A 24,922-nucleotide genomic window follows, 5' to 3' on the forward strand; every position below is an offset into this window, starting at 1 on the left:
AACAGTAAGTACATTAACAAGAATTCTATAATAAGGGCCTTATATATAGCCCTTAGGGGAGACCTTATCTCTTAATCGTTGGATCAAATTCATTAGCCGTTAGATTAAATTAGTTAGCCGTTGAATAAAATAATTAACAAATAAAATCTCACCTAAGATATATATATAGGGGGTGGATCCGTAGCACCATATTTTTGACACAATTTTTAGGCCATTAGATTACTCCACTTTTAATGGATGAGATTAAACCTTTTGACATAAATAAATTATTTAAAATATTTTTCTCTCATCTATCAATTTTCTCAAAAAGGTAAATTTTTCTCAGCAAAGTAATTTTCCTCTCTCCTCTTTCCTGTTATCTGCCAACTCTCTCTTTCATCAGACCCAAAAACCTTCTTGCTCTCTCTCTCTCTCTCTCTCTCTCTCTCTCTCTCTCTCTCTTGCTTTAACCGCTCAAAGTTGTCTCTTGATCTTCTAATGAGACTCGAAGAAATGTACAATAATTGTGAAGATTTTTGTTTGCTATAGTACTATTTTCATTTTTGTCGAAGACAATTCCATTCCAAACGCTGGAGATCAAAAAGGAAACACAGCCAGACTAAAAACAAAGAAAACTGAAGACAAAACAGGCCCTGCAAGCAAGAAACAAACAAACTAAAAAAATCCAGCATATTAGGTGAAAAGTCCCAATTTTTCATTGGTTTTCGTCTTTTTAAAAAAAATGCTAAGTTGGGTTACCTTCTAATTTGCACAAACTTCCTTACCGCTACTCCCTTTAAGGCTTGAGAAATGATGGTAAAATTGACTCGCATAACTCCAATTTACAAGTTTTTCTTTTTACAAGATCAGGGTGATACATTCTTATGTGTTAAGGCTTTTAATGGCTTGGTTCAAAGTTTGGAGTTTCAGAAATGAAGCTACACAAAGCAAATATAAAATTGCCAACATCTAGTCCTCACTCATCTTGGTTGAACGAGAAGATTACAATCCCTAAATCCCAAACCCAAAAATTCAAAAACATGAACAACAATATGAAAGAAAGATAGAAAGACCAACATGTTTTTTTTTTTGGTCTAATGAAAGAAAGTGTTAGCAGAAAACGTGATAGGGAAGAGAAAGAGGAGAGAAAAAAAATGCTTTTGTGAGAGAAATTTAACTTTCCGAGAAAATAGAGAGAAGAGAGAAAAATACTTTAATTATTTTTTATGTAAAAAAATTATGTCAGATTTAATCTCATCCATTAAAAGTGGAATAATCTAATGGCCCAAAAATTGTGTCAAAACTTGTATAAAAAATATGGTGTCACGGATCCGCCCCATATATGTATGACCCTCACTATAGAATGACTCAGTCCATTAACAAAACTATCGACCTATTTACAAAATTGTAGGACCATTAACAAAATGAAACCAGTAGGCCTAGTGATGAAAATTGGAACGCTGAGTAGGCCCTTCAATCCAAAAAATATATACAAAGCCTCTCTTTCAAAGTTTCGAAACGACAATTGCTTGCTTACAATAAAACTAACAATTTCCATTTTACAGCAGCACCGTCACTGGCACTGTCCCTTGCCCACAGCCATTCTGTTATCATTAACTTAAACAGACATTTCACATGACAGTTTGTCATGTCATACAAAACCCTCTCAATCTATAGGATCTCCCAAAATGAATTGGCATGATCATATATGTATAATAATCCACATGCTCCATACAAAAGTAATTCTTTTCTCTCTTTCTTTAAACCAAAATTCTACTCAAGACAGAGTAAAGTAGAACACACAATATTTTTGCACAAAACAATCCCCCACTGAGCTGGTCATTCCCCCTCCCCTCTCCCCGGCTTTAAAAGTGAAAACAAGATTCAATAAACCATTAAAGAGCTCACTACTTATGTTCAACAGAGCTCATTATCTGTCCAGATCAGATAATCATGGAGCAATCAGTTAGTAGCACTGCCTGCTTAGTGTTTAGCTGTTTTTCCTTCACTTTCTTCTCCTACTCTATACAAGTTTTCTTTCGCCTCTAACAAATTTCATAAACTATCCTCTATAAGTAAAAGAACATTACTACAATTGTCAAAGTCTGACTGACTCATCTCCAGTGAATGTGATGTTTTCCTCATTACAAGTTATGTCCTCCTCATATGCCTCAATCACAAAAGCATATTAAGAACCAGACTCTTATCGCTATAAGACTCCTAAGTCTAAAGATTCAATTCCAGTTTTACAATAATATCACCAATTCAAGCCTTTCATGAAAGAGCAAAGAATGTAAACGATCCTGCTCCTGAAATGGTACTATGCTCCATTTGCTGACCAACATGGAGAAGAGGGAAGGGAAAGGGAAAGGGGATGCTGGCTCCTAAAAGATCTTTTTTACTTATATGACGGCTCAAAGGAAGTACATACCGGAGCATTTTTAATTTGCAATCCCATAAAAGGAAAACCACATGTTCAGCTTGACTGAATATAGTGAAATCTCATATGCTTCTAAATGAACCCACTATGACTGAGAGAGCTGCTGACTGCTGAGCTAACACTAATAGATAATGCAAAAAGAACCACCTCTTTAATCACAAATAAAATCAACTTGTTCAAATATTCGACTACTTCGTGTAGCATCACACAATGAGGAATTCAACAAGAGCATTTTATTATCAGTTGTATGACATTTTAACACTTAAAAATGACGGCCTTGACATTGAATCAAAAAACCACAAGTTTTAATCTCAGATAGCACATGAACAAATTCACCACAAAAGGAACAATCTGATTATTAAAAATCCAAAACCCTAAAATTGAGGACATTGATTTCATTTCATTTCTTGTAACGGGCTACCTCATTGTCGTTGGGGAAAAAGCCCATGAGGCGTCCCGCCGAGTTCTGGTAAGCGTACATGAACCCGCCCATTAGCCCAATCAGACCTCCGGTGACCATAGACGGCCCTCTAATCCCTGGCTTAATCCCTATAAATTACAAAAATTAAAGAACCATTAATCAAAATTACTGCGTAATTTGAAAAACAAGAAAATCGGGAAATGAGAGTGAGAGTGAGACCGGAGAGGTAGCCTACGGTGACGGAGACGCCGGTGATGGTGGCGAAGCGAAAGTAATCGAGGGTGCTGAAGTTGCCGACGACTGTGGTGAATGGAGGGTTCCGATCTATAACCGGGTACTCGGGCTTCGTCGACGCAGTGATGTCTGTGTTCATCTTCTTTCCTGTTCAACTTCAGAAACGACGCCGTCCCCCTCTGTCTGGTTCTGGTTTTGTTGAGCTCAGTTGGGTCTTCTCTTCTCTGTAGACGGAAGTCTGTAATGTAAAATGTACACCGGACACTGGACTCCAGAGAATTGAATATTGTTTGTGTGGCGTGGGTCTTTCTTCCTCAGTGTCCTTGGGCCATCTAAAATACTTTTGTTCCACGAAAGGGCCAACTTGGGTTAACCATGGGTCGGTTTTGGGTACTCCATCTAGTCTATGTAGGCCCATAACATTACCTCCTCTCTACAAGTAGTTGTGCGATATTTTTCAACACTTTGATTTTTGCATCATAAGTTGGTCAAAATAAAAGTGAGAGTCAATAACTTTTCCATGTTAAGTTGGACATAATAAGCATACTTTTCAAACTTGTGGGTTAAACCAGTTGAATAAGGCAGTGAGCGCACTCTCGTCCACTCAAATTTAATCATCCTCCATGTATATTAGAATAATTCGTAATATCGAAATTGTCACATATATATATATATATATTATGAGAGGTATCAATGATAAGACATATAAAACTTGAGTTAACAAGAATCATTTAGAAAAGTAAAGTTTTTACAGCTAATATAAGGTCTTTACAGAAAAGCACCATCTTTGTAAATTAGGGCTTTGTAAAGTTGAAGGACAAATAAGGAAAATAAAAAGAATTGTTATTTTTTAGGGTTGGTAAATTGGCTTATTATACGCGTAAACAAACAAGAAATGCCTTCCAATTCCAAGGTTCAAGTTCCACGCGAGTCGCGACCCAGCGGAGGAAAGGTGAAGGCAATATCTAATGTCTGTATTGTCTTTGTCTTTTTGAAACGCGGGTGGACACATGGACTTTGGAGCCGGTGGGCGGCAGCAGGGCAGGTGTCATTCAATATCAATACAATTAATATATATGAACAAACCAAGAACCAACCTTCAACTTCAAGGATGGATATTTTGAATGATGCTGTAAATTAAAATAAAGTATTTCATTATTATTATTATTTAATTTTCACATGTCACTATCTTATTTTCTTAATTGGCATTATAAATGGCAATCTGATGTGATGTCATCCCACCATCACCAGCACCGGGAGGAGGAGGGCAGGCACCATGGGTTGGGTTTGTTTTTTAAGCTTTCGGCCTTTATTCTTTGCACAAAGTGAAGATAACTCCACCCACTTCCATACAAAATTTAGTAAATAATAAAGCTCAAAGATTTGCTTCAGACCATTCCATTCCTGCATTTATTTGTTTTCTTTTATGGTTGCTCTTTACATGGGCCCCATTCATCCGTGGAAGCTTCCTTTATGCGTCATGACAACTTGAGACCAGATGAGGACAAAATCTTTATGGATTAGAGATAATAACTTGCTGTTGAATGTTGATAATGATGATGATAATGAACCCCCAATAATTTCTTAATAAATCATTAATCAAGTAATGCAGCGTGTAGTTGAATTGAACTGGCTGTCGTCCGAATACCCCCTATTACCTAATACAATTGGATGACGTAGATGATGACCTCTGTGGGCTCTATTCATGTGACGTACGTGGATTGAATTTGATATTTGAATGTAATTAGTGTGGTTGGTGGTTGTAAGTGTAACAATGACACACAACAGAATTTGCATAATATTTATTCGGCCTTTTCTCATCTCAGTGTTTACTCTCTCTTTTTTTCGGTCGTCTCGTCTTATCTTATTGAATGACAATTTTGGATCCATAGGAAATAGACCTACTACTAACTCAAAGAATTTTATTTAGGTCAAGTGTTTTGTTTTGACCTACTGTGACACATGGAGGAGGAGCTTTTTTGAATTCGATGGTTGTTCCTCATTGTTTAAACCGAAGCCTCCAAAGAATTATGGCTACCTTGAATTTTTTATTTAGCAAGTATGAAAATTAACCTTGACGAAATATTTGTAAATTAGAAGATATTATCTAGATATTTTAATCCATAGTGGCACTCTCACTTGGATGTAATGTGATGGTGCTGATGCATTGAAGATAAGAAAGTGGGCCGTGCATGCATGCCACAGAGTAAACTGCTCTTTTTCTTTCGTTAAAGCAAAGGAAAAGGAAAGCAAAGCACCAGCCACCAAGATTCTCCTTTCTAATTATCCTCTCCTTTATCAACATCATTATCAGATCTCAGTTCCCTACAAAAATACCTAAGGAAAAGAATAAAGCTAAATTAGCTCCACAGCATCCATCCTTTTTATGCTTAAACTACCCCCAAAGTTAACTGTGCATCACAACATCATCATCTCATCGCCAAGAAGATCAAGCGTGAGTGATATTACAATACAATATAAATATATACTACCATCAATCGTGCGTGAACATACTTAGTTACGGAATAACAAAACATAAACAAAGTAAAAATAAGCATATTACAACACATATCTAATACTAATAGATTTTTGTGGTCTGAAACGTAATTTGATTTTTATGATTCTCAGCAAATATATATCTTAACTTAAGGTCGCATGTGTTACACGCATGTACATCATTACAATTGACCCTAGGGTGAAGAATGGCCATGGCGAGTTGGCAAGGACAATACGTCCTATTCTACGACTCAAAATCAAAATTTATAATCTTCTAGTGTCATGTAATGGTTCGTTCCACCTTTCCTTATTAAATTACCACCATTCATTCATAACCCAAAATAAAAAATTTAAAAAATATCTCCCTCAGTATTGACATGTGGCTATTTTTTATTCAAGTTAATTATTATGTCGTTGTAACTTGTATGTATGTTCTCTCTCTTTTTTCTTTGTTCACAAAATGAACGGTTGCTATGCTCGAGATAGTGCTCATTACCATTGGAGTTTGAAATCCCATGTCATATTAATTTCTCTGAAAATGACATGTCATCTTGCTGTCTATCAAAAGAGAATAATATTTCCTTTTATACATCTCTCTCTCTCTCTATACTATATATATATTTCCTTTATCATTGTAAATAAAGAGAAAAATAGAGAAGAGTCGTAAAAAATATATGATATTCGCATTATAATAACGCATATATACATCCCGGTCCTTATTATATGTCATGAAGAAATGCGGCTTTTGTTTTTTTGAATATTATATTTTGCTATGCGAAGTTCATGTAATGTAAGTAGGGCATAAGGTATATATGGTGGTATATATTCCACATCCTATTGGTTTTACCAATTTTGTCAATAAAAAGCATTATCTTGCTGCTGACTGCTTGTTTTTGTCATTTTCAGATTTATTTTAAAACTATGACTTGGGCATGTGCCTGATTGGGTAGTTTCAACTATCTTTGGTTATTTTTGTGCTTCAAATCAATTATATTTCAATTATTATACAAGAATCAAACACTTGCATTTCAGAAAATCCAAATCCAGTTGTGTGTACTCCTTTTTCTAGATAATACGTATACGTACATCAAATCGTGATTTTGGAGGGTTCATGTTAGCTCCATGCTCCGTAGACCATCAGATCTTTTAGTTAGAGTGGACCTGAAGACGTTAATTTCCACGTTATTATATATTTTAATCATTTTAATTTGGGGTTTTAAAAACGTTTGTTCAACACTGAATAAAATATGATGAGTAAAGGTGCAGGGGAAGTTCGGAGAATGTGCGGTGCGTGGCGGCCTTCCAGGCAAAGCTCTCCGTGAAAGAAGGCCCTTCTTTCCCCATCATATTACGGGAATGCCATTTGACTATTGTTAAACGACTCAATTGAATCAGGACCGAAAACGCCCATGGTTTTGTCTAAATTAACAGTTAACAATAAACGCACACAGACAAGACAACTTACTTTGTTTCACAGAAATTCAGGGAGTTTTCCACGCCGCGTGTCTGTTTTAGCTCGCATTGGTGTTGGTCTATGTTGTCTTTTTATTTTATTTTTTTTAAAGCTTTCGTAATCTTTATATTTGAGAGATTTGTGCAATCAAAGCTTTAACATAAATATATAGAAAATTAACAATTAACATCTATACTTCGTATTAAGAGCATTCACAATCATGTTCCTAATTTTTTAGTTAAAATTTAATTAAAAATACTAGAAAACTATTTTATGAGCTCCTTATAAAATTTCAACTCCAATCATACTCTCTAACTTAGGAAATCATAAATGATTTATTTATTTTTTTAATTTGGCTTAAATGCTCTCTCTTCATATAAAATAATAAATAGTTAGCATTAAATAAAAACTTAAAATATCATTATAACTAAGCAGCATTTAATTTTATGGAGTAATTAGAAGTCATTTATCTCTCATCATATATAGGATCTCCTAGAGATTTATCTATTTTAGGAGTTGGATAAGGAGCATGGTTGGAGGTGGGTTTTCTCACTTCCTACTTAAAATTTATATAAAAAGGTGGTTTAAGAAGTCCATTATGTATGCTTTAATGAAGGAAAAATTTATACATGTAAAGCATTTAACTCTATTGATAACAACATGCACGGCTCTGTTTTCATGATATGTCAACTATGAGTGTTGGTAGTCAGTCAAGTTGACTATAGTGGATGTGCTATCCACTCTGCACCCAAGTTCAAATCTTCATCCTCGTTGTTTAGATAAATTTAGAGTAGAATATCACTTGTATAAAAAAAAAATGCATAAGCTTTAATCAATGAGTAAAACACAGAGAAAAAAAAACATGTTATATGGTTTAATTGTGTTTTTGAATAATGTTTTAGCCCACATGTTGTCCTTTTCATATAAAGTTTGTCTCCAACTGCAATGATTCTTTAGAACAAGACTTAGACGAGTATGAGAACGTCAAGCAAGCATGCCTTGGTTGAACTCTATCGTAATTAACGTTTGATTAAGTTAAATTATTTCTTAACCTTGGCTAAACTTATTCATTGTTGTGACATAATGAGTAACATGACATTTATTAGGAGGAAGTTGGGAATTAGCTACATTACACTTATTATTTACTTTAAGCATATTATTTGAAGATGAGCAAATTATAAGGCCACAAATCTCTATTAACCAATATTTGAGTTTTTTGTTCCTATATATATATATATATATATATATATATATATAATTTGAAATCATATTTTGGAAAAAATGGGAACAAATTGGAGACTTTACTACTATAGTTAGAGAACAAATTATGGGACACCAATCACCTATAAACAAACAAATCTCGTACTAAAAGTAATGGTCATCTTGTAATTTACTACAATTTCTTATGTTTTGGGCTTACAAAGGGGGCTTGAAAATACTCTTAAGTCTGCTCCCCTCTTCCCTCGCAACTTCCTTGACGGACGAGTGAAGGACTAATATCTCAATTGTATAGTAGTTTTCTTTGTTTTTGATGTGTTGTAGCTATTAGATTAGCTAGTTTTGCTTTAATGTCTATGAAGTATTTATATAGTATGAGGATCTCCTGATATTATATAGTATGTTTTAGTTTAAGATATTAGAAGTTTCAACACTCTTTTAACAACCTTGTTACATGATTTCATATTAACTACATTATTAGTGACATTAAATGGAGCATTTCAAGCTGAGATGTTAAATTTAACGTGACACTTTTAGTAGGTATAAAAAATAGATGAGACAATTCACTCCCATCGAAAATGTGTAAATCCTATGTGGAATGACATTTTTATCTCTTCTTGTTATTTTTTGATGTTTGATCTTGTGATATTATTATTATTATTTTCAATTAATGTGCCTAAATTGTAGTAAACTAATAAATAATATGTAATAAAAAAATATTTTAGTTTGACATGTCGGGTAAAACTCTTATGTATCAAATTGCCACATAAATGATCAAATTCAACTTTAATATTTGATATTTGACATCTCCCTTAAAGATACTCGAAATTCAACCGCATTTGCGTGTTGGTCAAGGCGACCAAAGAAGAAATAAAAAATAAGACTTGGATCGAGTAAATGAAGCGCGGAGGAGTTTATTGAGTCAGAGAGTTCGTAATTTGTTCTTACATCGCTTTGACTCCTGCAAAGTCTACAAAGTACAGGAGGAGCACATCAAGCCAATATTCTACTCTACACTTCCTGACCACACACGGTGTAACGTTGTGTGGGGAAAAGGTTAATATCGTAATTTGGCACCAAGTTTCTAGGCAAGTGTACGGTCACCCAGAATTCCATTCAAAAGGGGTAACTCGTGTAATTAAAGCTGAACCACGATGGTTTTTTGTTTTGAGCTACAAGCGTACAACTATAAAAGTCTTACAAAGCCCACAAACGCATACTTCTAGGAGATGACAGAGCGGTTACTATCTGGCTTCTGAAGACGAATCTAAAGCTTCGTTAAGGTTTATTGCGCCAGAATCTGAGCTGAGCCGAGACGAGACTTGCCTATGGTTCAGGTATGTCGGAGCTAAGCTTTCATTAATTTCGACAAATTTGTTGTTTTTGAAGTATCGTTTTGGATGAGGTTTTCTGTGTTGCTTGGGTTGTATGTTTGGTTTACTGGTTTTAAGGTGTAGATTCAACTTTCAACTTCTATTGGATGATTTCATGATCAGGGAACAAGGGTTTCTGTTAGAATTTTTTAAAAAGTGGGGTTTTTTTCGCCGATTTGCATTCAAATTTGGCGTCTGAAAATGGGAATTAGAAATTTCGGCCATCTCTTGTCGTTATTAGGCGTAAGTTTGTGAAATTATTATCTTTGAGTGCCATTTTTGTTGATCTAAGAACAAATTCATAATTTTATTTGGCTGAAATTTTCCCATCTTAAGAAATCAAAAGATTCAGGCCGAATTTCCTTTTGTTTCACAAGCCAAATAAATTTACTTCTCTTGGTTTCATTGGCATCTGAGTTATTCTCCTCTTTTTCATGTTGCTTGCAGCTGTAGTTTCCTCTTCCCACCCACTAACCTTTGTGCTGTTAAAGTGCCTTTTTCTCTGTAATTAGTTACTTTATTTCTTTTCATAAGATGGAGAAGTTGCAATAGGGAATTTTAAATAGACACAAAAACGCGTCTCTACAACCGTGTGCTCAGAAATTTCACGTTTTCTTGCTTATAGCTCTGGGGATGCTGCTGTAGAGAGAAATGAGTAGGCATACCTAGAGTATTGACCTGTGCTGTTTGGTTTTGACTTCTGAATATTTTTCTTAAAAAGAGTTTCTTTGGGTAAAAAATAGAATCCAAAGTTATGTACAGTATGGCTGCGTTAGTCGTAAACGCTTTTGGTTCGTGCAATTTTGGGTTTCAACTTTTGATTTTCTAAGTCAGGGGTCAAAGATGTTGGTTTTAAGCATCATGTTTTGCTTGTCACCAAGCATCAAATTTACGTATGCTTGTTTGTATAGTCTTCAACTTTGTGGTTGTGAGGTGCTGACTGGTGATTGATCTGGACTATAGATCTGAATTCCCTAATTCCCAATATGGATCCCTCTCTTGAATCTGTTTCTAGATTATGAAATACGGGCTGGTTCCATCAGATTTTAAGTTCCTCAACAGATGCTTCTAAAATACTAAAACTTGTAAGTTTGTCATTTGCACCCAATATAGTTCAGAGTCATGACCTACTCGATCTGAGTCAGATTGTATTAGAGACTATCTAATTTGCTTATGTTATTTACTAGCTAGTGGGTCACATATTTTGATTGTTTTAAGTATTTCCTTAAGGAATGCATGGCTAATCAGCCAAGAAGTGAAAAAGCAGAAAAAAGGGGAAGTGCTGCTATTTTTTAATGATGGTTGGCCAATAATTTCAACAACTGCTATCATGTCTATCTGAGGACTGAGATCACTGCAAGGCATAGCAAGACAATGTGTCAAAATTTTTATGGAGAACTGTCTAAGGAGCAGATAGGAGTAGAGTGCTCATGGAAGCTCAGAGGCATAAATTGTGACCCGTTAATGGTTCTTTGTTATGCATTCAACCTGAGCCCAGAGTCTCAGTTGAGTTGCAGTTTGGAATGGAAGTACTAACCGACCTACAATTATTGAACAGAAACATAAACTAACCCTTCTTGCTTTTAGACCCTGTGCCTGGACGTTGTTTCCCGAATCATGGATGGCTGTAGAAGTTGACAAGTTAGCATTTATCATCTGTGTTATGTTAAAACTACAATGGCAGGACCAAGCAGCTATCTGTATATTTAGATTTGCTCCTCATAAGAGTTTTTGTGATCCTTGTTTGTTCAAACTTGGTTTATCCATATCACTTTTATTATTTGTTTCATTAACAGAATCTTTTATCCTCTGTGCAGATTGTGGTGGTTCTGTAAAGTTTTTTCTGGATATCACACGCAGATGGTGACCAACAATTTTGTGAAAGTCATACCATATAGCTGCTTGTTGAGACGTGGCGGATACTGGACTGCTTATTGAGATTCAATTCAAGTTCTGACAGACCAGCAATTGAGTCAAATTTAGGAACATATATTAGAAAGAGCTGGTGAGAATCACTCTCTGGATCGGGTCAATCATTTCATATTTTCAGATGCAAACATCTCAGAAACACCGAAGTACAGCCAGTATCCACAGGTTGTACCACCACCAGCCTATGCAGGACATTGATCCCTCCATTTTCCAAATTTTGGAAAACAGTGTATGTTCAGATACTGGAAGCCAAGGAAACAACGTTTCCTTTCAAACCTACAAGGAAGAGTACTTCACCCTGGAATCATCCCCTGCCACTACTGGTTTTGTAGCCTGTGATTCCCCTTCGGCTGTTAGTGGCTTGTCTAACAGGAGTCCATTTTCATCACAAGGTTCTCAATCATGCTTGTCTGATCAGCATCATTCCCCTGACAACACTTCTGGATCACCAATAAGTGGGTGCTCCGTAGCTGATGATGGCAATGGATTGAGGTACAAGCTCAGGGAACTGGAAATTTCACTGCTAGGGCCCGAATCAGATATTATTGTTGACAGCCACTATTGTTGTTACAAGAGTGATATGCCAAGGTGGAATAGGAATGAAATAGCTGAAATGCCCAACTTAAACCTAAAGGATGTTCTTATTCATTGTGCACATGCAATAGCTGAAGATGATCTACCCACGGCAAATAGTTTAATGGAAGTTTTGGGGCAAATGGTGTCAGTCTCTGGGGAGCCAATTCAAAGATTGGGTGCTTACATGTTGGAAGGTCTTAGAGCAAGGTTGGAAAGATCAGGGAGTTCAATCTACAAAACCTTAAAATGTGAAGTTCCAACAGGCGCAGAACTTATGTCGTACATGTCTGTGCTCTTTCAGATATGCCCATATTGGAGGTTTGCTTACATGTCTGCAAATGTCGTCATTCGGGAAGCCTTGGAAAATGAGCCAAGAATCCACATAATTGATTTTCAGATTGCACAGGGCAGTCAGTGGGTGCCCCTCATCCAAGATCTAGCACGTCAGCCTGGTGGGCCCCCACATATCCGAATCACCGGTGTTGATGATTCCCAATCAGCTCATGCTCGTGGCGGGGGACTTCATATCGTAGGGCAGAGGCTTTCACAGATTGCTAATTCATGGAATGTGCCATTTGAGTTTAATAATGCTGCCATGTCTGGTTGTGAGGTTGAATTAGAAAATCTTAGGATTCAACCAGGTGAAGCCATAGCTGTTAATTTTCCATATGTGTTGCACCACATGCCAGATGAGAGTGTAAGCACTCAGAATCACAGAGATCGATTGCTAAGGCTGGTTAAGAGTTTATCACCCAAAGTTATGACACTGGTGGAGCAAGAATCAAACACGAATACTTCCCCATTCTTCTCAAGGTTTGTTGAGATGGTAGATTATTATACAGCCATGTTTGAATCGATTGATGTGGCTCGCCCAAGGGATGACAAACAGCGGATTAGTGCAGAGATGCACTGTGTGGCTAGAGACATAGTGAACATGGTTGCTTGTGAGGGGGCTGAGAGGGTGGAACGACATGAACTTCTGGGGAAGTGGAAGTTAAGGCTAACGATGGATGGGTTTACTCCATACCCATTGAGTCCTAAAGTGACGGAGGCCATCAGGAGTCTGTTGAAGGAATTTAATGGGAATTATAGACTTAAAGAGGCAAATGGGGCTCTCTACCTTGGTTGGAAGCAAAGAGATTTGGTAACGTCTTCTGCATGGAGGTGAAGCGGATGGTGGTGACTGCAAAACTGTAAAATTTATGTTTTCGTCTTGTTTTAGTTTGGGAGATTGATTTGTGTAGTTTCTGTAGAATCCAGACTTTTTAGCTTTCTTGCAAGAGTTCCTAGTTATAGGCACAAACCTGAATCTCGAGATTTGGTGTAAATGTTTGCCTTGCAAAGAAAGGGAATAGCTCTCAGTTCAGTTTTACTGCAAATTTACTTTCTTCTGCGTGATGCATTATCGTGGCATTTAGCAAACTAAAAGTGCATTTATCTAATTACTATTTGAAGAACGGCAGCAGTTTGAGGAGTATCTGAAAACAGACACCTCCCACAACACCCCACCCCACCCACCCCCCCAAAAACCCAAATTTCTAATTTCAGTCAAGCAACCAGTTCTCCAACCAAACGCACACAATTTAACTGGAGGAGCTGGTGGCCTTGGACAGGTAGCCCTAAAGGTGTCCGAAACACCGGAGCTGTCTTGGCATCGATCCTTCTCTTTGTACATTATAGTAATTTAGAATATCGAAAACAACAACCAAACGAACCGTTTTGGCACGTTTCTATTTGAAATGAAACGGGTGGGATCACAATTAGTTCATTTTGATACAGAATATTACACGGTAAAAGCGACCACTTACTTGGTAACTCTCCGGAAAATACGGTTATTAACCCGTGAAAAACGAAAAGAAAATAAAAAAAAAGTTACACGCCGCTGCGATTCGAAATTCCATGATCAAATGCATGAATTGCAGCTTTCTGAATTCTGATCAGGAAAGTCGAGGTATGTTGTATTCATTCAATCTCAATGCTTTTCTCTTACAGATATCTTTTTTTTTTGGGTAAGACCTACGGATATCAATTTCAGTAGAGGTAAACTTCTGATTTCTTGTAAATTTTAGGTTTATAATTTATTTTTCAATGATATAATAGACTCACAATATGGTTTTTAGTTTTTTTGAATTTTGAATTTGTTAAGTCGTGTTTGATTTTACGTGTTTCTTTCGTTTTTCAGTATTATATTTTTTTTAAAATGATTAATCTAAGAGAAAAAGATCATCAAATTTGAAGGGGAAAATTTAATATGAGAAGTGCTTGTCGTATTGATTCAGAACGAGTAGCAAACTCTGGTGGAAGAATTGGGAGTCCGTTGGATGTTGACCAACGGATTTGAAGAACAATGAAGGAGTCGTTAGATAGATCAGAGTTGCGCAGAATGCAAAGGGAGCAAGAGCGGGAACGACGCCGTATAAGGGACAGGCAAAGAAGGCAGTCTATGACCGTTGAACAGAGAGAACGACATCTGGCTCGGCGTCGTAGGAACTATCAACTTAGACGACTGAGAGCTGAGAATGCTAAAGTTGATTGCCAATCTCAGCACATAAGCAATGAACATGAAGAAGCAGCAGCAGCAGAAGGGAATGAAGGGAATGATGCCCAAGAAGTTACTCAGACTGAAAAGCTAAGCACCGAACGTCTGCATTACTCTGAGTGTAAGTGTTCTATAATTGTTCACTTGTTCAAAAATCAAAATGATTTCTTTTTTACATGATATTTTTACAGGCTTGGAAGCTGCAGCTTGTAAATCGGCTAATTTCACCAAACGGTTGCGTTTGAGTCATATAAGGCGGCTTGCACGATCCTTGAATCATTTAGGGGGTGAAGCTATTGGTAACCACCAAATTGTAGCAGACGTGATTACAAAGGGTGATGCTAATAATACTTCTTGTAAGTTCCACAATGTCCCTGCTAATATGATGATTCTAGTTAAGCAGGAACTTGTTCGTATATCATCTCTCTTTCTTTTCTTATAAAATAGGCTTCCGAATTGGAGATTTTGATTCTGGTAGGCTGCCAAATGGACTACGATTGAATCGTGTTAAACGTCTTGCACGGACATTAAATATTGCTGCTCATGAGACTTCTGTCAACTGCCCGAAAGGTACTAAAGAAAAATGTGCATGTAAGTTTGCTATTTGTTTTCGCCTGAAACTATATTACATGCTCATTCACTTTCAGTAGCCCAGCTCATGTTAGGAACAGTAAACCTTACTTTTGTCCATGTATTTGTTACTAAATATTGCATCTGTGATCCAGTGGACCAGAATGTGTCTGCGGAAGAGGTTCCAGCGACCGGTGATGATAAGCCTAAATTTGGACAAACTATCAGGGTCGGAGGAGATGTTGAAGGACCCAACATGGATGGTAATAATCAGCTACAATTTCCATGTACTTAAAGCATTGGTTGGTGTTTCATATGTATTCTTTTTTTGTTGATTTTGTACTAGAGAAATCTGCATGGATGTGCTAATTAGATTTTGGTATCCCATTTCAGGATAAACACCCCCTCATGTACTAATGTCAAGAGGTGAACTTTAACCACACACAAAGCAATGGACTTTGCGTAGCTCTTCTCTACAGGTTTTTGACTGAAGACTAGTAAGTTGGAAAGTATTCATCAATTTTTGCTTGCATTCATGTCTGTTGATGATCCACTATAAAGGGTGTAGCTGTGCAGGATTTGTTACTTTGTCACCAACTTGTCGTTATTATCCCTAAGATTCATTAAGATTTCTTTCCACTTTCATAGTGGAAGATGTAAAAGATTTAAGCATGTCTTATCTACTTTCTAAATAGTTGTGAGAGATGCATGTAGATCTCACATATATTTGTCTCAGTCAACATGAGATAATTAGGCAGGGGAACATGAAGTATGCTGGTTGCCATTCATGATCAGCAGTAGATTATGGAGTCCTTAGAAACCGAGCCTTGATTGTGTTTGAATATCTATTGTTATAGTTTGCTACCATTTGTTGGGCAACTTTTATGGACTGATTGTTTAACTTTTCTATTATATTTCTAGAATGCATGACAGAGGAAAGCTAACGGGATGAGAAAAGCTTCTTGGATTCATAAAATTTGCTGGCAAAGCTCTCTGATTTCTTTGAGTAATTATGCGTAACGGGAAGAGCAAAGAACTGGAACTACGGTTCACAGCTCTGCTGCTGGCAGATTTGGATTAGGAGAAAGAGAAAATATTCATAAGGGCCTTGAATGAATAGGATTATACATGTAGATCAAATTGTGGATGAATTAATTATACAGATTTACTTATAAGAGATTCTTTGTGGGGGGTTTTATTTTGGCCTGTTCTGTTCAAAGTGTTTAATTTACCACGTATTGTTTTCTGCTTCCTTTGTCATTACATTTTCTCATTCTTCTTAAATGCTCAGCTGGAATTAATCTAAGATGCTTACGCCCAATTTTCAACTCAACCCACATGTATCTGGGCCGGGTCGGGTCGGGTTTTCTTTTGGGGCAAGAAAGAGTGGGAAAAGTTTTGAACATCTGTTTCCAAGGAAAGTCACCGACTTTATTTTGTTTCCACAAACGTTCTCCATCTTTAATACACATAGAACTCCTGGCTAAGTTAAAACTCCTAATCATACTGTGACACAAAAAACCAAAAATAAAAATAAAATAAAATAAAATTCCTAATCGTACAAGGACTCCAATCCTATACAAACAGAGAATCTTTCGAGCATTCATTATATTTATAGGAGCTCTCTCTGTCTTCACTGTAATTCCTGTTTCTTGTTCTGCAATGGAGACTTCATGTTACGCTGGTTCTTCTGTTGAAGAAGAAGTAAAAAAAAGCCTTTGCCTTTCTTTGGGCAAGGTTCGGGTAAAGACGGAAAAGTTTGAGAATGAGAAACCTGGTTTCTCTGTGCATAATAGTAACATTACTTGTTTGGGTTCGTCTTCTAATGCCTCTCCAAGCAAAACCCAACAAGCACAGCCTGATGTTTATCCAAAATACGAAAGCGGATTTGAAAATTCGCCTAGAGTTCCAGTGCCATTGTATCCACAAAGTATCTGGAGAGATCATATTTTGAACGGTGGAGGTAAACCCTCAAATTCTCCTCTGCAAATTCTGGTATAATTTCGTATATGTTTTGAGTTTCTTGTAATTTAAATTCTTGATTTTGTAGGACACTTTCTGGGTTCAAACAACCTGAATGGGCATGCCAATGCTTATCAACCAAAGAACCCTCTTGGTAACCTGACAGAAGAAACTACAAAATCAAGATTAAGTCGTGGAGAAACATCTCCATCTTTCTGCAACTGGGCAAACCAGCTCAACCCTTGTGTTAATAACTGGTACCAAAGTTCAGGAGAACAATATTACAGAAGCAATGAAAGGATTGGAATGTATTCAAATGGTGATCGGTACCCAAGTTCTGGAATATCTAGTTATATGGGGACTCAGTCAAGCTTTAACAATGATGGATGCCATGGTGATCAGATATTTAAGCTGCGATCTTATGCCGATATAGCTCGACTCGCTATGACGCAAACCGGATCACAGAGCTTAATAAATATCATGGTGGCTTCTAAGGACCCATTCGCTAAGGATATGATTTTTACTGGGGTTTTCGGTTCCATATTCGAGGTGATGAATGACTCACATGGATACTATGTTTTTGGGAAGCTTATTGAATCATGCAATTACGATCAGTTAAGACACATTGTAGCACTGATGACTTTGAATACTGAATCACTTGTCAGCATATCAACCAGCAAATTTGGGTACCTATCTAATCCTTAACCCCACCCCATCATTTATTCTTCATCAGTCAATACTCAAGAAATATATTTATATATGTCTGTATTTTATGGTTATAGCTGTGATGGACTCGTGTCTTTAACTTGTTTGTGCAGATCAAAATCAATTCAGAGGCTTGTCAAGGTGCTTGAGAAATCACCCTTGATTTACACCTTGACATTAGCTCTATCCAGTGTATTGGGGCCACTGATGACCAACCGAACAGGGTCGTTTGTTATATTGAAGTGCTTAAACCTCCTTGACACACAGAAAAATGAGGTACTTCTTATGTTTCTGCTGTTGATACATATCATTGCCTTTGACGTGGTTCTTTTTTAAGCCTGCTTTTATGACAAGGTTGGTTGTGTGATTTGATTGCAGAAAATATATGAAACTGCTGAAAGGCTTTGCATCACTCTGGCCCAGAATGAAAAGGGATGCATATACTTGAATGAGTTCATCACCTACAGTAAAACTCCATACAGAGAGAGACTCATGAATGAAATCTCAAGCAAATCAAAACTCCTTTCTCAGGATCCTTCAGGGTACAAATCCCTCTCCCATCTTGGTCTTTTCTCGTTTCAATTGTGGTTTTTGCATCATATTGATTTGTTTTAGTTAATACATTATATCTTTGTCATTCAGGAACTTTGTTGTCCAGCACGTCCTGGGACTCCATAACCCTGTCTTCTCTGCAAAGATATGCTTTGAGCTGAGGGATCTGTACATAAAGCTCTCTTCACAAAGAGGTGGGAGTCATGTTATAGAGAAATGCTTGAACTCTTCTGAGACAGATTATGTAGTAAATGCTTTTCTCAAGTATGAAAAACTGTCGCAAATTGCGCGGGATCAATTTGGAAACTACGTGATCCAAACAGCATTGAAGGCCACAAAGCGTGCACATAGTCCCCTTTATCAAATGCTTTTAGCAAAGCTCGAACAAAATCGGAATGAACTCATGAGTGGATTTGGAAGGAAAGTACTGAGTTTCATTGACAGTGGCGTCCCCCTAGACTAAATATGATTGATTGATTGATCTCATCAGGAGGAGCTCAATTTCAAAGAAACTGTTAGTGTTAGTGTTATGTTGTTGTTGTTGATGTTGTGCAATTTTGTTTGTTGTCTTTTGAAAGCCTCAGGAGTCAAAAGGTTAGAGCCACCCACCCTTAATGTTTCAACTCATCCAACTAGAAGAGTAGTTGATGAGTGCTTTAGTATAATTTGTAGGAAAAATGTAAGTTTGTTTCTTCTGGTATTGTAATGTATACGTCTGGTGTGATTCAAATGCGCTATGGCTGTTTCTGTAATCACAGTAAATTATTTCACACCTGTTGAAAATCAATAAAAGAAATATAAATTATAGCATATCTGGATTCTGTTGGAAATATGGATTAATTTTGTATCTAGTGTATGGATGTGCGGATCAACTACAAGACCAAACTGTAATAATGAAAAATACCATTCGAATGCAAAGGTTGTAGCTCAAGTGGTTAAGAGTAGTTATCTCAAAAAAAAAAAAAATTATGTTCTTGAATCTCCCGGTCCAAATATAGCTCGTGTCAAAAAAATTACCATTTGGATTTATGCGGAGTTCATTAAACATATGCAGGCTTCGTATATTCATCTGGGCCAATCTCAATGCTGTTTATTTTCTGGGCCTGAGTCCCAAAACCAAACCGTACGGCCCAAAAGGAAAAAAGGTCAGTAAAACCCTAATTTCATTGTCGGCGACCGTGTTTAACTATGACTCATTCCCAGTCACACGATACGCATCGGACGGTCATGACCTAAATCACTCACATTATAAATATCCTCTTCCACTTGTACCCGAAATCAGATTTGCAGCATATCGGTGCTAGGGTTTTAGTTTGCGCCTATGTCTTCTTCTGGTTTTAGGGTTCAGCAGCAAAATTGTTATCGGTTTTATTCAGTCAGTCTCTTTATGGTTTTTAGTTTTATGTAAGATATTGTTTGATTGATCATCAAGGCTTCATCCTTTTTAGTCAGGTTGATTGTTCATCGAGTTTAGCTATAAGATTTATTGTTTTCCAAATATGGGGACCATTGGGTCGTCAAGATTTTGCAAAAAGCTTTTCTATTTGTTTGATAAAATTGTGAAATTTGTGACGGGGGACATTGATCAGTCTCCAACTTGAAGGAGCAGGCTATTGGTGTCTGTACATTCCCAAGTAAACGTCGCATACAAATTCTCGTCGACGTTGATGGTCCTCCCTCCCTCCTGGGATGGAGCTCCTCCGTCGACGAGTGGTGTCATATCCTATCGCCTTGTGGAGCGGTGTTTACTGCCTTTACCATTTGGGATTGGCCATGAGACCGACATTTTTTCTCTTCATAATTTTATGATATTGTTTTGTTGGAATAGTTTTTAAGTCTTTGCCGGTGATGAAATCAGTTATAAAACACACCATCTTTCGGGACTGAGTGGCTTATTTATAAGCCGTGCTGACTTTCTGCAATTCTGAGGCATTGTCATATTTCGTTTTATTGCTTTCATTCATTTTTTTTCTTACTTTTTAATTTCTGCTTTGTAATTTGCGTTTTCCAAATATAAACTTTTTAATCAACTTTGCTATTTATCATCCGATTATTTCCCAAAAGTTCATTTTGATTTCTTGCAAAGCTGTTCGATTCCTGAATTCATTTTGGTCGGAAAATCATATATGAAATCCAAGTGTATAATCTGATCCTAAAAAGATTTTGGTGCTAATTGTGATTAGCTAGTCGTCAATATCGTTAGCAAAAGAAATATGAGATCACCTTAAAGATCTTTAGACATGCTGGACGGATGCATCTTAAAATTACCGAAGTGAACCCAGTTTGAACAGAACATAAATATGAACATGAAAAATCAGGGCAGCAATGACGATAACATGTGTTGTCAAATTTGTTCGAGCAGAAACAAAGAAGTACAAAAATGCTGCTTGTCTCGCATTTATAATAACCAATGTTGTATCTACCCAGGGTAGAACAATCACAAGAAAAGAACAGCATCATGATTTTAAAATGAAAATCACATGTTGTCATGGATCTGCTCTGACTGGAATTTGCACAATTCCAAGTCCCACCAAGGTAAATGATTATCCAAAACGTGCTGCATTGGGTTTATCAGATCATGGCCATAACCTCTTCTATATGACACTTTAAAAGCTCCCTGTTACAAAACAAATACAAATACAAATAAAAGTATCAGGAACCAGCACTTGCCAGCCAAGATCATAAATATCTACTCGTATCGACTACAAATGAGGATTCACCATGAAAGATATGGCATAAATATAGTGATCATGTGGACTGAAAGCCAAAAAACGTCTGAGGAGTATGGAGAACAACCTTAAGAATTACGAACACTGTTCGTCCTTTAGACAAGTTGATCACTTGATCCTTTGATGAATTACTTTTTTCCACCTCCTCCACTCAACTTTGCCTGCCGAGTGCTTGCAAGCATAAACCTGGGATTATAATGAGCTCCTTAAGCTGATAATGTAACATGATAAAAATCAAATCCTAGTGGAAAGACACATACCATGTGATCTATCATTGAAGAAATAAATAATTAGTACGTACCAACTATAATGGGATTATACAGAAACTGTACAGCAACGATTGTAGATTTGTGAATTGAGGGGTCCCAACAAACATTATTATACTATTTATTACTAAAAGTTCCTACTTACACATTTGCATTCAGAACTTGGAAGGAAAACGCTAATTATTTTCAGACATTTTATAAAAAATGATGTCTATATACGTGTGTGTGTGTACAGCCTAGCAGAATATAAATATAGAAGCATGCATATGATCTCTTTCACCAAAATCACCAGAAGGCCTCTTTACAATATGTAACTCTAGAAACTTCCTAACAGTACGCATGCAAGCTACCACTTCCGAATGATACAGATTCACTTATGTCAGAGTATGGATGAAATACGAATTTGCAATAGCTACTAGAAAATTTCTACATGAAGAATGAACCTTAAGCTCAATCAACACAAAAGTAAACTAAGTAAATAGTTAATGCAGGTATATTGTATATCATGTTAGGTCGGCCAGGATTGCATTTACCTCTCACATCATAATGTGAATTGTTCTGCTTCAACCAGCAAAAAACTCTTGACGAGATGAGACAGCCAGCCAGTTTGTTCCCTAAGCGCCAACCCAAATATGACTCAAAAGAGCTCAAATCAAAATCTGGAGTATCATTTCCGGGCAGAAAATCATAATAAAGTACTTCCATATCCACCTCAAATTGCCAGAGGGCAGACATCCAAACAATACCACAGGGATTCTAGTATTTGCAATGATTTGCACTAGAGGAAACTAAAATCAAGCTTCCTCCCAATCCCTAAACAATATAGCGCTGATTCCCCTCATCTCTTTCTTTAGATAAGTTGCTGACCAGTATATACCAAGTCAAATGATTTGGAACGAGCCCGTTATTCACACCTCTATTTAAAAGTAAACAAGCGTCATAAATCATGCCCTCTTTGCAATACCAACTGATCAAAGTGTTATAAGTAATAACATCAGGACACATCCCTTCAACTTGTAACCTATCAAAGAGATTCAAAGCTTCCGAAATGCGCCCCAACTTGCACAGACCATTTATCAGGCTATTATAAGTGACTATGTCTGGCATCAAACCCCGATGAATCATGTCTCTTAAAAACTCAAGTGCATCATATACTTTGCCACTTCTACACAGACCATTAATCAAAATATTGCATGAGATACTATTGGGATGAAGTCCCTTCATTATCATTTCTTCAAACAATCCCCTTGCTTTTTCAACAGCTCCAGCTTTGCAGAGTGCCTTTATTAGCCCATTATAGGTTATTTTGTCAAGAGGGCATCCTCTAAATAACATTTCATTTACAAGCTTAAGTGCTTCTTGGATCGCACCTCTAGTCAAGAAAGCATTAATTAATGTGTTGTAAGTAACAGTGTTGGCAATAACACCCTCCAGTACCATATCACGGTACAACCCTAAGGCCTCTTCCATCTTATCAACCTTGCACAGTCCATATATTAGAGAATTAAATGTAAATATGTCTGGCTTACATTCATTGCTTGAGATTTCACTAAACAGTTTTAAAGCTTCATGAACTTTCCCATCCTTGCATAGAGCAGATATTAAACGATTGTATCCCACAATATTCAGACTTAATCCCTTGTATGACATCTCATTTAAAACATCACCAGTTTCCTCCAGTTGGCCCTCCTTGCAGAACCCATCAATCAATATGGTGTAAGTTATCACATTGGGCTTGCAACCCATAATTTCCATCTCATTGACCAATTCACGAGCAGAACCCAAACGGCCCTTCTTGCAGAGTCCATGAATCAATATGTTAAATGCATATACATCAGGTTCACAGCCACTACCTAGCATACCATCATATAGAACAACTTTGGCTTCATCAAACCGTCCACTCATAACATACCCATTTATCAAGGTATTAAAAAGCACAATATTTGGGCTAGGCACTTTGTTCAACAATGCCCTTGCTTCCTCAACTTGCCCTGTCCTGCATAATCCATGCATTAAAACACCATAAGTTACATAATCAGGAGTAAACCCCCGAAGAAGCATCCGATCAACTAACCTTGCTGCCTCATGAGTCCGATTGACCTTGCAGAAAGCATGGATAATATCATTGAAAGTCTGAACATCAGGTGTGCAACCCATCAAAAACATTTCCTCCAAAAGTCTCAATGCTTCATTCACTTGATTATTCTTGGAGAGTGCATGTATAAGAGTCTGGTAAACCACTGAATTTGGCACACACCCATGCTTTGTCATGTCTCTCAGAAGCGAGCAAGCAGTATCCACCTCATTAACCATACAAAGTGCTTTCAGAACCACCCCAAATGTGTAGACATTGGGAGAGATACCCCTACTCAACATGTCATAGAAGACATTGGGAGCAACCTTTGGGCAATTCCCAGCCACGAGTATATCCAATACAACATTATAAGATCGGAAAGTTGGTTCACAAGAATAAACACCTCTCATATCCAAAAGCAGCCTAGTTGCTTGTCCGGGCAGACCTGCTCTCCCATAATGCTTCATAATCATAATGAAAAGGGACTCCCTAAACACAATCCCTTCCTCCATAATCTGCATCAACAACCTATCTATAACCTTAAACTCCCCGGCCGCCCCAAGCTTATCAATTAACACATAGTACACATCAAAAGAATGCCAATAGCCCTTCTGGGCACCTACCAACTCGAATATCTCCATCGAAGTGGGCACATCGAGTGGAAGTTCAAGTAACTTACAAAGCTGAATTGGAGTGATTTGAACGAGTGACTTCCTAAGTTCATTGAGGTCAAACGGCTTAAGCAACTTCTCCCATTCATTCTCTGACTCTGACCCATTAGTATTTAAGACCCTATCACTGGTATCCGTAACATACCCAGCTGAGAAAATTGCAAAACAGTGGGTTTTTAACAAAGACTGTAACCTTATTGTCAGAGGGGTTGAAATATGTAGTCTTCTAAACATTACTCTAAATGGGTAGCTCAGAGTTTTAAGAAACAAACAAGAAAACCAGAGATTCGAAAAACCTGATAAGCAAACTGGCCATGAGCCCTTTTACAGAGATTCGGGACACCTGAGAACCATTTCGGCCGAAAATTTCTGAAGCTTGAAGAACTAAGGAAGAAGAAAGATAAAATCCATAAAACCGTCAAAGGCATTGAATAGAAAAATGAGAAAAGAAAGATCAAACTCTGAGAGTAATACATACCGGTGCAAGCACATGGAAGGGAAATGGAAGGTCTTCGAAAGCCATCGAGTCATGAGAGAACATGTGCTCTAGTTTCTTAGGCTCCCCTTCGGGCCTCGGTTACCAACTCAACTGCTGTAACGAGGTCTTGTGGACAATTTTGGGCTGGCTTAGCTCTAGGCTTGAACTACTTTCGGCCACCAATACATATTCAGCACATTCGGGCCAAACTTTACTGCAAAGAGTCCAAAATTTCTGGTTCTCTATTATGCTATAGT

At 37.2% G+C, this 24,922-nt stretch overlaps 5 protein-coding genes and 1 non-coding gene across 12 annotated transcripts; 4 read left to right on the plus strand and 2 right to left on the minus strand.

Moving 5' to 3' along the window:
- Window positions 1-2,637: 2,637 nt before the first annotated feature.
- On the minus strand, window positions 2,638-3,356 carry LOC103326963 (NADH-ubiquinone oxidoreductase). The gene is made up of 2 exons (XM_008229225.3): window positions 3,060-3,356; window positions 2,638-2,968 (listed from the first exon to the last, which is right to left on the minus strand). Exons 1-2 carry the CDS (start codon window positions 3,211-3,213, stop codon window positions 2,820-2,822), a joined length of 303 nt encoding a protein of 100 aa, XP_008227447.2. The 5' UTR covers window positions 3,214-3,356; the 3' UTR covers window positions 2,638-2,819.
- Window positions 3,357-9,364: 6,008 nt separating this feature from the next.
- Window positions 9,365-13,498, plus strand: SCL13 (SCARECROW-like 13). Its single transcript, XM_008229226.3, has 2 exons — window positions 9,365-9,578; window positions 11,432-13,498. The coding sequence occupies exon 2, from the start codon at window positions 11,665-11,667 to the stop codon at window positions 13,285-13,287; it is 1,623 nt and encodes a 540-aa protein (XP_008227448.2). The 5' UTR covers window positions 9,365-9,578; window positions 11,432-11,664; the 3' UTR covers window positions 13,288-13,498.
- Window positions 13,499-13,644: 146 nt separating this feature from the next.
- LOC103326965 (zinc finger CCCH domain protein) lies at window positions 13,645-16,462 on the plus strand. 5 transcript variants are annotated; one of them, XM_008229227.3, is made up of 7 exons: window positions 13,645-14,070; window positions 14,399-14,779; window positions 14,850-15,014; window positions 15,106-15,249; window positions 15,384-15,530; window positions 15,622-15,725; window positions 16,150-16,462. In XM_008229227.3, exons 2-5 carry the CDS (start codon window positions 14,467-14,469, stop codon window positions 15,521-15,523), a joined length of 762 nt encoding a protein of 253 aa, XP_008227449.2. In that variant the 5' UTR covers window positions 13,645-14,070; window positions 14,399-14,466; the 3' UTR covers window positions 15,524-15,530; window positions 15,622-15,725; window positions 16,150-16,462. The 5 variants fall into 5 exon arrangements, with proteins under 5 accessions (XP_008227449.2, XP_008227451.2, XP_088905116.1 ...); XM_008229229.3 differs by having other exon boundaries at window positions 15,384-15,491; XM_089048990.1 differs by having other exon boundaries at window positions 15,384-15,491; window positions 15,622-15,707.
- A 134-nt stretch (window positions 16,463-16,596) lies between these two features.
- On the plus strand, window positions 16,597-19,257 carry LOC103327020 (pumilio homolog 18-like). Its single transcript, XM_008229289.3, has 5 exons — window positions 16,597-17,191; window positions 17,279-17,876; window positions 18,009-18,171; window positions 18,274-18,437; window positions 18,538-19,257. Exons 1-5 carry the CDS (start codon window positions 16,891-16,893, stop codon window positions 18,908-18,910), a joined length of 1,599 nt encoding a protein of 532 aa, XP_008227511.2. The 5' UTR covers window positions 16,597-16,890; the 3' UTR covers window positions 18,911-19,257.
- A 1,029-nt stretch (window positions 19,258-20,286) lies between these two features.
- LOC148918337 (small nucleolar RNA SNORD96 family) lies at window positions 20,287-20,380 on the plus strand. Its single transcript, XR_016125724.1, has one exon. It is a non-coding gene; the product is annotated as a small nucleolar RNA SNORD96 family (small nucleolar RNA).
- Window positions 20,381-20,729: 349 nt separating this feature from the next.
- LOC103326967 (Pentatricopeptide repeat (PPR) superfamily protein) lies at window positions 20,730-24,822 on the minus strand. 3 transcript variants are annotated; one of them, XM_089048992.1, is made up of 5 exons: window positions 24,666-24,822; window positions 23,517-24,571; window positions 21,976-23,438; window positions 21,244-21,362; window positions 20,730-21,064 (listed from the first exon to the last, which is right to left on the minus strand). In XM_089048992.1, exons 2-3 carry the CDS (start codon window positions 24,419-24,421, stop codon window positions 22,256-22,258), a joined length of 2,088 nt encoding a protein of 695 aa, XP_088905118.1. In that variant the 5' UTR covers window positions 24,422-24,571; window positions 24,666-24,822; the 3' UTR covers window positions 20,730-21,064; window positions 21,244-21,362; window positions 21,976-22,255. The 3 variants fall into 3 exon arrangements, with proteins under 3 accessions (XP_088905118.1, XP_008227454.2, XP_016648824.2); XM_008229232.3 differs by having other exon boundaries at window positions 21,976-24,571; XM_016793338.2 differs by having other exon boundaries at window positions 21,244-21,387; window positions 21,976-24,571.
- Window positions 24,823-24,922: the final 100 nt, after the last annotated feature.

The sequence above is a fragment of the Prunus mume genome, linkage group LG3 (assembly GCF_029339155.1).
Source record: "Prunus mume cultivar Tortuosa linkage group LG3, ASM2933915v1, whole genome shotgun sequence".
NCBI classification, from domain to species: Eukaryota; Viridiplantae; Streptophyta; class Magnoliopsida; order Rosales; family Rosaceae; genus Prunus; species Prunus mume.